Source organism: Maylandia zebra, linkage group LG5, assembly GCF_041146795.1.
Source record: "Maylandia zebra isolate NMK-2024a linkage group LG5, Mzebra_GT3a, whole genome shotgun sequence".
Lineage (NCBI taxonomy): Eukaryota > Metazoa > Chordata > Actinopteri > Cichliformes > Cichlidae > Maylandia > Maylandia zebra.
In genome coordinates this window covers 42283289-42297098 of record NC_135171.1, presented here as the reverse complement: position 1 = coordinate 42297098, position 13810 = coordinate 42283289, and the positions used below count along the sequence as shown (strand labels likewise).

The 13810-nt window shown below is 45.5% G+C and overlaps 1 protein-coding gene across 1 annotated transcript in view; it reads left to right on the top strand.

Annotated features, from left to right (window-relative positions):
- rnf123 (ring finger protein 123) overlaps window positions 1–5675 on the top strand; it is a 111151-nt gene extending 105476 nt beyond the window's left edge. Inside the window, exons 39-40 of the mRNA XM_076884394.1 lie at window positions 1713–1798; window positions 3465–5675. Coding sequence (XP_076740509.1) covers window positions 1713–1798; window positions 3465–3564 — 186 coding nt within the window. The 3' untranslated portion in view covers window positions 3565–5675. The remainder of the gene's footprint in view (window positions 1–1712; window positions 1799–3464) is intronic.
- Window positions 5676–13810: the final 8135 nt, after the last annotated feature.

Sequence of the window (13810 nt, the reverse complement as noted above, 5' to 3'; positions counted from 1 at the left end):
ATAAATATGAAAAATTAAAAAGGGTAAATTTAACTAGGAAGGAATAGAATATAAATTAAGGTTAAAAATGAAATAACTGTACAACACAAATTAGAATGAAGGGTAAATTTAACTGGAAAGAATAAGATAAAGATAAATATATAAATTAAAGTTGAAAATAAAATAACTGTACAACAAAATACACAATACACAATATAGAACTATATAAGAATGTATGAAGAAATCTAAATATAAATAAATATATACACAATAACAGCAGCTGTACAAGTATTAACCGGAAATGAAGAATATAGTGACCAGTGTTGTGCAAAACCAAAGTCCAGAAAGTCCAGTGTGTGTGTAAGAACTGTATGTGTGGGTCAGTACTGTGTGGTGGTGTGATTGAGAGAGCGTATCGCCTACATCGTTACAGTGTGTGACAGTGTGTTAGTTACAGTGTGTTACAGTTACAGTAGGTTACAGTGTTACAGTGTGTTACTGTGACAGTGTGTGACAGTGTGTGACAGGCTGTTAGTTACAGTGTGTTACAGTTACAGTAGGTTACAGTGTTACAGTGTGTTACAGTTACAGTGTGTTACAGTGTGTTACAGTTACAGTGTTACAGACTCCACCTGTTTCTGAAAGAAAACATGTTTAAAGCTCGTCTACCGATTCAAATGACGGTGTGTTCAGAGTCTGAACGAGATTATTTCAGGAGGTTTTCTTCTCAGCAGCAGCCTGACTGCTGTGTGCAGTGGGTGGTGAAAAGTGACAGAGGAGGACATGCAGGAGGAGGTGGAGGCGTGACATCCAGGTGTCGATAGGTTGGAGGCTTCGTGCTGTGTGGCTGCAACAGAGAGAGACGGGTGGACAGCGGGAGGGTGGGAGTCAAAGGAAGGAATACATAAAGGAGGGATTTGTGTGGACGTGTTAACTGCTGCCACACAGAGCAGCTCAAGATTTGGGAGGCTGGAATCATTATGCACATTTTTAACATTTTTCTCTCTTATTTTGAAAGTCTTTGTGTTTCCCTCTCAGATGAGTGGGTGCAGCATCACCCACAGGTTTGTGGCAGCGTTACCATGATGGATGTTGGTTTTCTGCAGGTAGAGATCTGTGTTGGTGTTATCCACAGCAGCAGAGACGGCTGCTGATGGGCACGCAGTCACGCCCAGGTAGAAACTGGAGCTCCGCCTTCTGGACGCTCTGTTAGTACAGTAACCTCACAGCAGCCATGTTACTGGTCACATGACTCATTCAAAAGGCTCCAACAGCACAAACAGGATGCAGAGGTCCAGTTCAGCCTATCAGACACCTCTCAGTCAAAGGCCACGCCCCTAACGATGCAGACTTTAAATGATCTATGTAGACCAAACAGCTTGTGCCGTTTGTTAAACTGTCAGTGTGACCTTTCCCCTCTGTGGGAGTTTCACTCTGTTGATGAGCACGCTGACCGGCACCTAAACTTTACAGATGTGTGCCAGGGAGGTGCTGGGAGGAGGTGAGGAGGAGTGGAGGCTGAATCTAGTGAAGAAAGGTTGTGAAGTGAAAACATATGAAGGGAGCAGATGGGCTGAGAAGGCAGCGAGTGTGAAGAGCGGGTGTTGATGTCTGCGGGAAGAGTGTTTCCCTTCGCGCCCGCGGCGTTAACTCACATGTCCCATCATGCACTGGGGCGAACGCCGGCAACAGAGACAACAAAGTGACTGATGAGTTTGTCTTTCTGTCCTCAGCCCACCAGCGAGGAAGACCTCTGTCCCATCTGCTACGCCCACCCCATCTCTGCCATCTTCAAGCCCTGCTCACACAAGTCCTGCAAGTGAGTCGCGCGCGCGCACACACACACACACACACACACACACACACACACCAAAGCACACACACACACACACACCAAAGCACACACACACACACACACACACACACGCGTCGGGTATTCATATCTAATTGACATAATAGACAACCCCTTACCATAACCTTATCGTAACACTGGCACTAACGCCACATTCTGAGTCTCAAACATGCTGGTGGCGGGCAGCACATCCCGAGTTTACAGGACGCTGAGACGGCGATGAAGAATGCCTTGCTCGGTACAGCTGATGACGTGACGGCGAGTGTGGGGCAAGCAGGATCTTGAAAGTGTGAGATTGATCCTGCAGACGTCCTGACACACACAGATATGGCTGACTCGCACACTCTCACCTGTGTGTGTGAGTCAGCTGTTTCCTTACTGCAGCTGGACGCCGCCGTGGGCGCAGACCTCGTTCATATCTGGATGCATATTTCATGCTATCCTGAAGGTGCGCTTGATTTAGCTGAGCTGGCACGCCGACTCAGCGGCCGTATGGATTGCTGCAGCATGATGGAGAGCGCTGTCACCGGGTGAACCAGCTGATTCCTCCTCGTGACAAACGGACCCGTGAGAGCAGCTCTGAGCGTTCACTCGGGCCCCTCTAAAACACACAGACAGGTTTCAGTGTGTGTCACACATCACGCCGGGTGAAACGAAGCTTCAAAACGGATCAAACGTCGTGTCGTCTGATTGGACAGCTGTGTGTTGTCGGTCCTCTGGCAGCTTTCTTGGCTCAATAACGACTTAAACACCGTCAGAAAAATAATCTTAATTCTGCCACATTATTCTTTATTCTTACTGAACCTTTCAAAATAAAAGCCAAAACCTTCAAACCAATATTACCACCATTAAAAAACATCTAAAGTAACATTTAATTGTATAGCACCTTTCAAAATAAAAATCACAAAGTGCTTCACAGAAACGCTAAAACACAGAAACAAAAATGATTTTAGCTGTTTTATAAAAGAGACTGCTGAGTCCACAGAGCTGAAGCTCAAAGGGAGAGGGGTCCAGAGTCTGGGGGCCACAGTTACAAAAGCTCTGTCAACTTTTGTTTTCAGCCTCATATGATGGACAACCAGCAAGCCCTGATCACATGACCTCAGGGACCTGCTGGGATGTAAAAGATCTCTGATGTATGTCGGTGCTCGTCCATGCAGAGCTCAGAACGTGCTGAAGAGGGAGTAAATACAACAGAAACAATCTGATAAACCCTGAGACAGAAAATCCCCCGACAGCTTCGTTAGAGTCGTTCAGGTTAGCCGCTGTTCTTTAAATATGGCTCATTGATGGGGTGGGCGCAGGAAGTGATGCAGAGCGGTGAAAAGCATCATCCCAAAGAACCAAAAGCACGACCTAAGTGTCGTCTTACAAAGAGATCCGCACATGACGTAGCCAGCAGGTCCTGGCTCGCCTTCATCTGTCTGAGTGTTTGGAGGCAGGTCGCCTCCCACAGCTGCAACCTGGCCCTCAGAGGTGGACCTGCAGCTCGCTGCTGCACGTGCTCACAGTAACCCTCCAACAGCAAAACGAAGATGTGTCAGCGCAGCTCAGTCACACATAAACACCTTACATGCTCAAAGCTGTTTGCAGACGATCACATGATCAGCGTAACTTCCTGTTTCCTCTGCAGAGCCTGCATCAACCAGCACCTGATGAACAACAAGGACTGCTTCTTCTGCAAGGCCACCATCACCGGAGTCGAGGACTACAGCAAGCCGGCCTCCTCCTAACACACACACACACACGCGTACACACATACGCGCGCACACACACACACACACACACACATGCAGGGTGAAATGAGGCACCATAACTACACACAAAAAACCAGAGCAGTGATGTGAAGGCAGCAACAGAACCAGCTGTCACATTAGCACAACAGCACCTCCACCTGTCAAAGCGAGTACACCACGCGCACAGACACACACACAGACACACACAGTGCTACAGGGCAACAGGATGCAGGCGTGTCGCCTCTGCAGAAACACACAAACAGGAAACAAAGGAGAACCTCATCCTCAGCAGAGGAAGGCTTCCTCCAGGACTCCCACAGTAATTTAACACAGACACACAAAACTCACATAAAACACACGAAAAGGTCGACAAAGAGCCAAACAACCGCAGATAGGATCCAGCGTCCTCCATCACCACCTGATCCACAGCTCAGAGAGCTGTACCTGTACACACACGCCTGCTGGACTGTTGTTACCCTGCTGTGACAGCGTTTCTGTCCTTATCACCGTCAGGCTCCAGATTCAGTGTCACAAACAAAGAGGGCGTCACTGCTGTTGAAAAGCTGCTTTAAGATAAACGTCCACATCATTAAGAAGTGATTTCAGGTCTCATAAACTTCATTCACAGCAGAACACAGAAACATGTGACCTGTTCAAATCGGTTAAATAAGCAAACGTCCATCCTTTAACTACAGGCTGCTCTTCATCAGTAAAATTCAAACCGTCAGCAGATGTTTGAACTGTTCTCCACGAATCAGAGAAAACCTGAACCTGGCGTGGATGAGACGCACATGTGTATCCGGATTACTGCGCTGATGATGATGACGGTGGTGTTTCTGCTGGAGGAGTCGTTGCGTGCTCGCTGTACTCTGCTGTTAGTTCCACAGTTATGATTTCACACATGTTCACACTGTGGGGCGCCGTTTGTAAAATGAAACATGCTGAAATTAACTGCAATATTTTTCCACATTTAGCTAAAAACGAGTCCTTTTTTTACAACATTTAGTAAAATACTTGTAACTTTTCACAGTTAAAACACAGTTTTGAATGTTAAATCTAAATATTATATTTAAATCTAAATGTTACAGGAAACTAAATATTTAGGCTAACATGTAAAATTTATTGTACGGATCAACGGAAATACCAAAATAAAAGCTTTACGAAAACCTCGGGGAAAAGGAGAACACATGAGAACCGTTTGGACTCAATCTACACATGGTTCATTTTCTTAAAATCACTTTGGACAACACTATTTTACGCCATTTAGCTGCTGGTTAAAGTTAGGTTATGGTTAGCTTTAGGGCTGGAACGTCTATAACCGCGGGACCGTCCACTGGGATTCAGCCATAACCCGGCGCGGACCATAAGTTTCCTCAGGAACGCCGCGGGACGTGACAAAACATCGGTATGCTACGCCCCCGGGAGAGAGCAGACACAGCCCCGGGGCTGTGAAATGACCCCTGCTGGTCACTTCTCACCGCCATGAGCTGCTTCACTTCTTGCCTACCAGCAGCGATTTAGCTGAGAACCTCCGAAGATCCGTTTCGTCGGCCATCCAAAGGTTCAGCAGTAGTGCGCTCAGCAGCTGCAGTCTCCACTTCACAATCGCTGCAGCACACGGACATGCTCGTAGGCAAGAAGTGAAGCAGCTCATGGCGATGAGAAGTGAGGGGGAGAGCAGACATAATCCGACCAATACCGGCACACTTTTGCACCGGAGGTTTTCGTAAAGCTTTTATTTTGGTATTTCCGTTGATCCGTACAATAAATTTGCATGTTAGCCTAAATATTTAGTTTCCTGTAACATTAACTTTTCATATTTAAAATTGTGTTTTAAATATGAAAAGTTAAAAAATATTTTACTAAATGTAAAAAAGTTCTTCACAAAAACATGTTTTTGTAAGGTTTTGAGCTAAATGTGGAAAAATGTTGCCGTTAATTTCACGTTACAAACGGCGCCTCATATCACACAGTCTGAATGCGACGCCGTCACTTTGTTTTCAGCATGTTGAGGACGGCGTGCCCCCGCGGCGTGTTTATGGCGTGTTAGCGGCACCTCTGTGTGCCGCTCCGGGCTCCTGTAACCACATTAAATTATTTATCCTGAACCAGCAACCGTCTCTGTTCATTTTGTGAATTTATTGATTATTACTGATTAGTTATTGGAGTTTCTTGCTAGCCGAGCCACCTGACCTCAGAGCGCTGACTCCGCAGTCTGACGTGAAGCTCGATTTTCTTCCTTTATGGGACAAACAGAAAAGGCTTCACTGTTCTCAGCCTGTCAGGTGTAGGGATGGGTATCGTTTAGGTTTTATCCGATACCGGTACCAAACCGGTACTTTTGAAACTGTGCCGGTGCTTAAAGAATGGAGAACACAAAATTGGTCCAAAAACCTCTCATGTTCAGCTGTTTTTTTGTAAAAAGATAACAATGTTAGCCTTTTCTGCAGCTATGGGGCATATATGGTATCACTCTTGGCTGGAAGCTTAAACAATGGAAAAAACACCAACTTTGTCCAAAATCCTCTCATGTTCAGCTGTTTTCCACTTTTTCTTTGGTCATTTTAGCCTTTTTGGCCAGGGTGAAGGGAGTATCTGCCATCAAACAAGAAGACAGCCGCATGTAGCTATGATGATGTTTGCTAGTTCACCTTACATGCATTAATGTAATAACGTGGTTAGCCTACTCAACGTAAATTACACACGAACAACATTAAGCTCCTCACGCAGAGAAGAACGGCTGCTGCTGCATCATCATCCTCATCATTTCTGCTACACTGGCAGGGCTAGGGGCCAGGACTCTCCTCTTTGGGTTTCTGGGGGATGTTGCTAACTCCGGGTCCGATAACAGGCACCACACCCGCAGTAGATGTTCTCGGTGTGAGGTCTGGCAGCAAGCTATCAAATACGGCGCATTTCTGGGCTTTTAAAAAAAAAAACGCTATGCGTCGCCAGGTGTTTCATCGGATTCGAGGAGTTACCTCCTTTGACAGTATCACAGTATCAGCTTAAAGCACTTGTTGCTGCTGAGTTTGCATCTTTTGCTGTGAATACGTACCTGGACCCGCCTACTATCCTTGGAAAGGTAAAATGATCCAAAGTGTATGACATCTCAGGAAAAAAAAAGCACCAAAATGTGCGCTGCTTTTCGGTCTGGTGACTACCGTTTATGTCAGAACCAGACCCAGATACCGGTACCCATCCCTAGTCAGGTGTCGATCGCTGGGTGAGATCCTGAACGTTGACGCAGCAGAAACCACCCCGCTGAAGGAGCAGACGAGGTGATGGAGCTCTGAACACATCTCTAAGTTACCGTACTCAAAGACCTGCTGTAAGAAACCGGCACCGTCAGGGTCACCTAGTCCAGCCCTAACTATATGCTTTAGCAAAAAGGAAAGTTTGAAACCTAATCTTGAAAGTAGAGATAGTGTCTGTCTCCTGAATCCAAACTGGAAGCTGGTTCCACAGAAGAGGGGCCTGAAAACTGAAGGCTCTGCCTCCCATTCTACTTTTAAATACTCTAGGAACAACAAGTAGGCCTGCAGAGCGAGAGCGAAGTGCTCTAATAGGGTGATATGGTGCTACAAGGTCATTAAGATAAGATGGGGCCTGATTATTTAAGAAGGGGACATGAAACGCTGCCCACATAAAGGCTCATTTACACCATGTTTAAAGTTTTAAAACATGTTTAGCGCCATCTTCTGTCAGTACGGAGCGTGACGTCTTGTGGTTGGTTGAGGCTAACAGACTCGCATTAGTTTATGTTAGCTAACTAGTAACAGGATGTCCATGTTACCGTCTGCAGCAGGAAGTGGCTGTTCGCTGTTTGGCTAGCTGCACTGAAACAGGATAATCCAGCTGTTAGCCGTGATGTTGGCGTTTGTAAATGAGCCTGTGTGAGTCACCACACCTGGAGTCCAACACTGCAGCTGTTCCTCACCGAGCCGTGAAATCTGCCTGCAAACGGATGTTTGTAAGATGCAATCAGCTCACTGTGTAATAAAATCTTTTTTCCCAACACAATCAAACAGTTTCCAGCATCTGCATGCACATCACACCAAAAACACAAGTTTCTTATGAAACATGATAGAAAATCCTGACATCCATCAGCAGAGATTTTATTGCATAAAGTAGAGCTGATTGCATCAGCTGATTGGTGTCAGTGCAGCCAAACAATGAAGAACCACTTGCTGTTGTGTGTCTAAACTTTTAAACACTTATTTCACAGTGTGTCAGAGTTATATCTGTCAGGGCGTGTGTGTGTGTGCGTCTGTGTGCGTGCAGCGTTTTTATGTCCTCTTTATTTAACAGCGAAGGAGAAGTGTGCTCCGCATGAAATGATCTTGTGTCTGTGTGTGCGTTTGCTTCACAGACTTTGTGTTTGTGCTTTCACTGCTGTTTTCTAATGAAAGCGCTTTGACTCGATGTGTAACAAACTGCACTCACACAGCATCCAGTCAGATGTCACACTGACCTCGGTTATTCCCCTGGACTGGACAGTCTGCAGTTCACACTCACAGTTTTCTTCATGTAGATTCAGGCGGAGTGGACAGAGGCCACAGGATCACTCTTCATCATGGCTTCAAACTCCTCATTTCACACCTGTAAACAAAGATGGCTGAAGCCTCAGAGTCCGGTGGATGACCTCTGTGCTCGTCGGAGTGACTGCGTGCTGAGTGTTGTTCCTGTGTGAAACCACAGAGTTCAGGTTGTAACCGGTGCAGTCAGGACGCTGGGGAAGGATACGACGGTCTGTACGAGCGGGTGATGTGGTCAGAGACGCAGCTTTGAAATATTTCAGCTTTGCTTTGAATCTGAAACCTTCAGCTCTGTACACCAGATTTAAACTGTGGTGTGTGTGTGAGAGAGAGACCTGTTGGTCAGGCCGGGTGGACGGAGTTTATAGATTGAGACAGAAATAGCTGCAGCAGGGGTGGAGAGAGGGAGGAAGAGGAGCGGTGGTGAAGATGAAGGAGACGTGCACAAGGACAGCCAGAGTATTTATAGAGGAACAGGAGCCTTCAGTTTCCCCTGATCGATGGAGGAGCACAAGACCTGCACACAAATGGCTGTGTGTGTGCGTGTGTGTGTGTGTGTGTGTGTGTGTGCGTGTGTGTGTGTGTGTGTGTGTGAAGGTAAATGGGTCAATGACAGCAGCGGGGAAAAGTTTCCATGTTAACTGGAACTTGAAAACAAGCTCGTCCAGGCAGAGTGAGCACACCTCCACCTGCCAGGAGGAGCAGCACACAACGTGTGTGTGTGTGTTTGTTTTACATGTGAGATAAGTGTTCAATGTTATTATTTTTATTTATGTTGTTGTTGTTCTGTTGCTGATGATGAGCGATCACAGCATGTGGTTTAAAGATGAAGCTCTGTCTCCACCTGCTGGCCGACCCTCAGCCTCACACCTGCTGACTAATCACCTGTTCACACTCAGCGTTATGAACACACAGCAGTTATTAGTCACTGTGAGCTCCTGAGATTATTAGATATACGAGCCACTCATATTTTGCGCTCTCACCTGAGTGAAGCCACAACATGTCAGACTATAGATCGCCATGATTGGAGCTCAGCTGAGAGGAAAAGTGTGGAGGAGACGTGATGAAGTCAAAGGTCAACATGAGCACGTGTCGGACGCTCTACAGTTATCATGTGTTTAAAACTAGGTTTCATTTGTTGTCTTTGATTCACTGAACTACTTTTCTTTGTTGGGTGCTTTAACTCCTGAAGTTAAAGTTGCATAACAGCTTCATGCTGTTTTGTGATTGGCCTCCTCTGTGTGGGATAGGCTCCACCCCTCCAGCTGCGACCTTATACGTGGAGGTAAACGGATGGCTGAGTTCTCTGGGCCCTGTTTCAGGAAGCCGGTTTAGTGCAAACTCTGAGTAAGTATACGCTGAGTTAACGAAAACTCTGGGTTTTCGGTTTCACAAAGCGAGTTCAGATGAAGCCTCAGTGAGTCACTATGACGACACACTCCGTGAAGCTAACCTGCCCCCTAGCAGGTTTACTTCAACTAACATTGACTTTCTCCGCCTCTTTGTCGGAAACCTGACTGTAGGAAGTGTCAGACATGGCGTGTCCCTTCCTTGAAGAGCCAGTAGATGTTGAAGCCCAAATTCTCCGCAGAGCTCTCCGCCGGGAGAGAGTGATCAGAGCGCGTTCGGACATTTTATCATTTCCTGATGATTTCCTGTGTGAACGTTACCGTTTTTCAGCACAATCTATAATTTATTTGAATAACATCCTCAGGCCTAATATTGCTCATGTGACACATCGCGGACATGCTCTCAGTTCATTGCATATTATTTGTATTGCACTTCGGTTTTTTGCAAACGGGAGCTTTCTGTATAATATTGGTGACGCTGAGCACGTTTCCAAGGCTACCGTCTGTCGGGCAGTCAGGAATGTTACAGTTGCACTGAAACGTCTCCTGTACTCGTTTGTGGTGTTCCCCGGTCATAGACCCACAAGATTTATCAAAGAGGGATGCCACAAAATTGCAGGTATCAGGATGACCAAAACTTAATTCATGATGTGGTGATATTTGAACTACTACTTAAATCTTACATTTATTCTCACGGTTCCCAGGCGTGATTGGCTGTATAGATGGCACTCACATTCCAATCATTGCTCCTTCAGTAAATGAAGGAGACTATGTGAACAGGAAGTCTTTCCACAGCATCAATGTACAGGTACATAGTTCCCTGTAGCATGTCAAACTAACAAATTATTTCATTATAGTAATGGATGCTAATTTGTGTTCTCTGCACTGTGAAGATCATATGTGATGCTGCCAACATTATCACAAATGTGGAAGCCAAGTGGCCAGGCTCTGTGAGTGGTGGTGGTGGAGGACCCCCGCCTGTTTTTCAGGCCTCCGCTTTTTTTTTTTCTGTTGGCTATAACGGGCCACATTTGAGCATACAGAGTAAGCAAATATGTACTTGTTGTGCTCAGATAATTTCAATAAGTGCTTACAGAAAGAAAATTAATGTAGCCTCTAACTGCAATTGATTTACATGGGACAAACAGACCAAGCACTATGGCTCATAATACAATTACACCTTACCTGTTTGGACTATATTTTTATATTTCATTTTTACTTGCTGCCAGGAACGTTTGGGGCCTGTTGGGTTGCACCTGCGCTCACATCACGTCACAAAATAAAATGTATAAAATACAAAATAAAATATAATAAAATAACGTGTTGAATGGGTGGAAATCCCTAGATCAATGTTTAAATTAACACTCACGCATTGACTCTGTCGGCTATGTTTTGCCATGCATGCTCACTTTCTTTTGCAGCTGTGGCTGTGTTACTTTTTTCCGTGGAATTTGCATGTTATCGGCATATGCTGCCATCAGAATTTCGGCCTCAAGCGCTGTAAGATACACTGACCGCGCCTTCTTTCCCTCCGTCTCCATGGTGACTCGCTTAATCTGTGCTCCACTAATCAGGGCTTTATGTATCCTCGTGCGCGCGCTTAACTTGGGGTTAAAGCAACTCCGCGTTGACTGAACTAATTGTTATCAGCCTTTCTGAAACCGAATATTCCGAGTTGGACAGTTCGGGGTTACTCAACCCTGAGTATCGTTTTTCACTCTGAGTTTTCTAAACCGGCTTCCTGAAATAGGGCCCGGGTCACACCCAAACAAACTGTGTAAACCTCTAACATTCACAGACTGTTTATGAAGAAGCAGCCAGTATGGACGTGTGTGTTAAACCGGCAGTGTGTCTAATGTCCAGCAGGGGGCGACTCCTCTATGAAGGGGCTGAGGGCGCGCTGTGAATAATTTACCTGCAGTCACAATCCGGTCGTTAAGTGATGAATCCTACTTCCGGGCCTAAAGTAGTCTGCGTTTAATATGGCTTTTGTGTTGTTAACATGTTTAATGTTTTGTATTTTCTTCTATTTGATCTCAAAAAGCTCCTAAAACAGTCAGTGATCACTGTTGACCTCCCTCGGCTTTTATTACCGCTAATCATTTATTTAAGCTCAGTTTTTAAAACCTTAGGATGCAACTACAGCCCAGCCCATGCAGCAGTATATGAATGACTAACCTCGTATTGTGGATGGATTATCTCAGTTGTTCTCCTGGCTGAAGTTTGGTCCTTTTACAGCATCCTGCCATGCGATTACATTTGTTCCTGACCACCGAGAACACTCACGTTAACTTTTATCGAGTGGAAAAAAAGTTAGCTTGTTTATATTATGCTAACATAGCTGTGTCGCTAGCGGTCACGTAGCACATCATTATATAGCAGCTAGCCAAACTTCAGTAACCCTACAAACGTCACTGCTGTTTAGTTTTCTGTCTTCATTTATGCTGGAAGTGATAACAGAGCTGTACGTTTGAATTTGTTTCCAAAACCCCGCAGTCAGGACATGCTATATTGTATTTAGATAGAAGCTAGCGAGCTAACTCCCTGCTAACTTCTAACTCCGTTAAATGTCATAAATTCCGTTTTCATGGATGCCTGGATGTTAAACTCAATTGTTACACCTGGTAGAGCAGAACGCTGATCATTTTATTAAAGATGAAAGACTTTAGACAGTTTTCAACTCTCAGTAATGCCATAGTGATCGTTTGACATATGGACCTGCAGCGGAGTTTAGACCCAGACACGGCTAGTGACGTCAGACTGAACAACCGGATTGGATCTAAATAATAAAGAAAGCAGCTTCAGTGCTCCCACCGTCAGCTCTCTCAGCAGAGGAGACACTGCTGCTGTTAGCGCTGCAGCCGTCTGAGTCACAGCTCTCTGATTGACAGCAATACAAACAAATACAAAGAAATCCTGAAGATCTTAAAACTCAGTCTGTGTTTGAGCCGTCAGCTGAAATATCAAAGAAGCTCCTCTGTACGTTTTATTATCTGACAGCATGTGGAGAGGGCCTGTTCAGGAGCGATGAGTTGAACCACTGAGGCGATGAACAGAGCGTCTACATGAGCGATGAAAAATAAAGTTTGGAACAACGATCGCTGATACAGCTTAAATTCACGGCTCTTTAAATCGGACACGAAACGCTGAAAGGTTCGCTTACTGTGGAGGGCCAGGAGTGCCGAAACGACTGAGTCAAGTACATCATTAAATAATTAATGTTAATTACAGTGCCCATTAATTTAATTTAAAACATTAAATAAATAATGTATTTCCAGTTTTATGTAATTAATTATTGACACCGGTGACATGTGACAAATAAAACTTCACATTCTTGTGAGAAACTCAGTGGAGTCGTCTTCTGGGTTCACCCCACGTATCGGCCCTGTCACAATTACATCATAGCTTATGACATCATAACATATGGAAAGGAGTAATAAGGATCCAGAATAGAATCGATGGGAAACAGGTCCAGGAAACACACTCCACTCTCTCTCCGCGCTTCGCTCCTTACTCCTCTTCAGGCACTCACGCTCACGTTTCACTCAACGCCACGCCATGCCACAAGATTCAGGGAACCGAACAGGTCCAGGAAGTGGGAGTTGCTCAACGATCCAGCAAAGAAGAGTGCTGAGCCGCCATCTTAAATAGAGGCTCAGGCAATCAGGCAGATCCGTGGCACCTGATTACACCAGGTGTGTGGGCCAAGGGCGGGCGCCAAAGATGAGCTCCGCCCAGGCAGAGAGAGGAGGACAATAAACAGACATGTGGCCTGAAAATTTGATCAGCCAGAGAGACGCGTAGACCAGGACAATAATGGCTTTGAGGACACCACGTGCAGAAATGTCCCAGCATGCTGTAAAGGGATCTCTGAGACGTCCCGACAGAGCGGACAGCACACGTCCTCCAGTCTGGAAGTCTGCGAGTGAAGCTGGAAGCAGCAGCTGGCTCCTTCAAACAGGACGTCAGGTGTTCTCGTCTCACTTTTGCATCCAGTGTTTTTCTGTCAGCAGCAGGTCCAGTTGTCTCTCCTTCAGTACTGCAGTACTTCCTCCTGTAACGGTCCTCCTCAGTCCCAGATTAATTTTTCTGTCTGACTCGTAGATAAACGGCAAAGAGCTTTTTCATAAACTGCAACTACATCAAACGGCAGCCGTCTGAGGTTTAAATGAAGGTCCCATCTCTAAATTCCCCGCTTACACATTTTCATACGTGTAATATTTCAGTTACAGCTTAGCCTGAATGTTCTGGTGCTCATCCACTTTATGACAACAATAATGGAAATATGTTTCAAGGTTCCTGTAATAGTTCGATTCAATACATTTGCATTTATATGGTTATATGTGGTGCCTCATG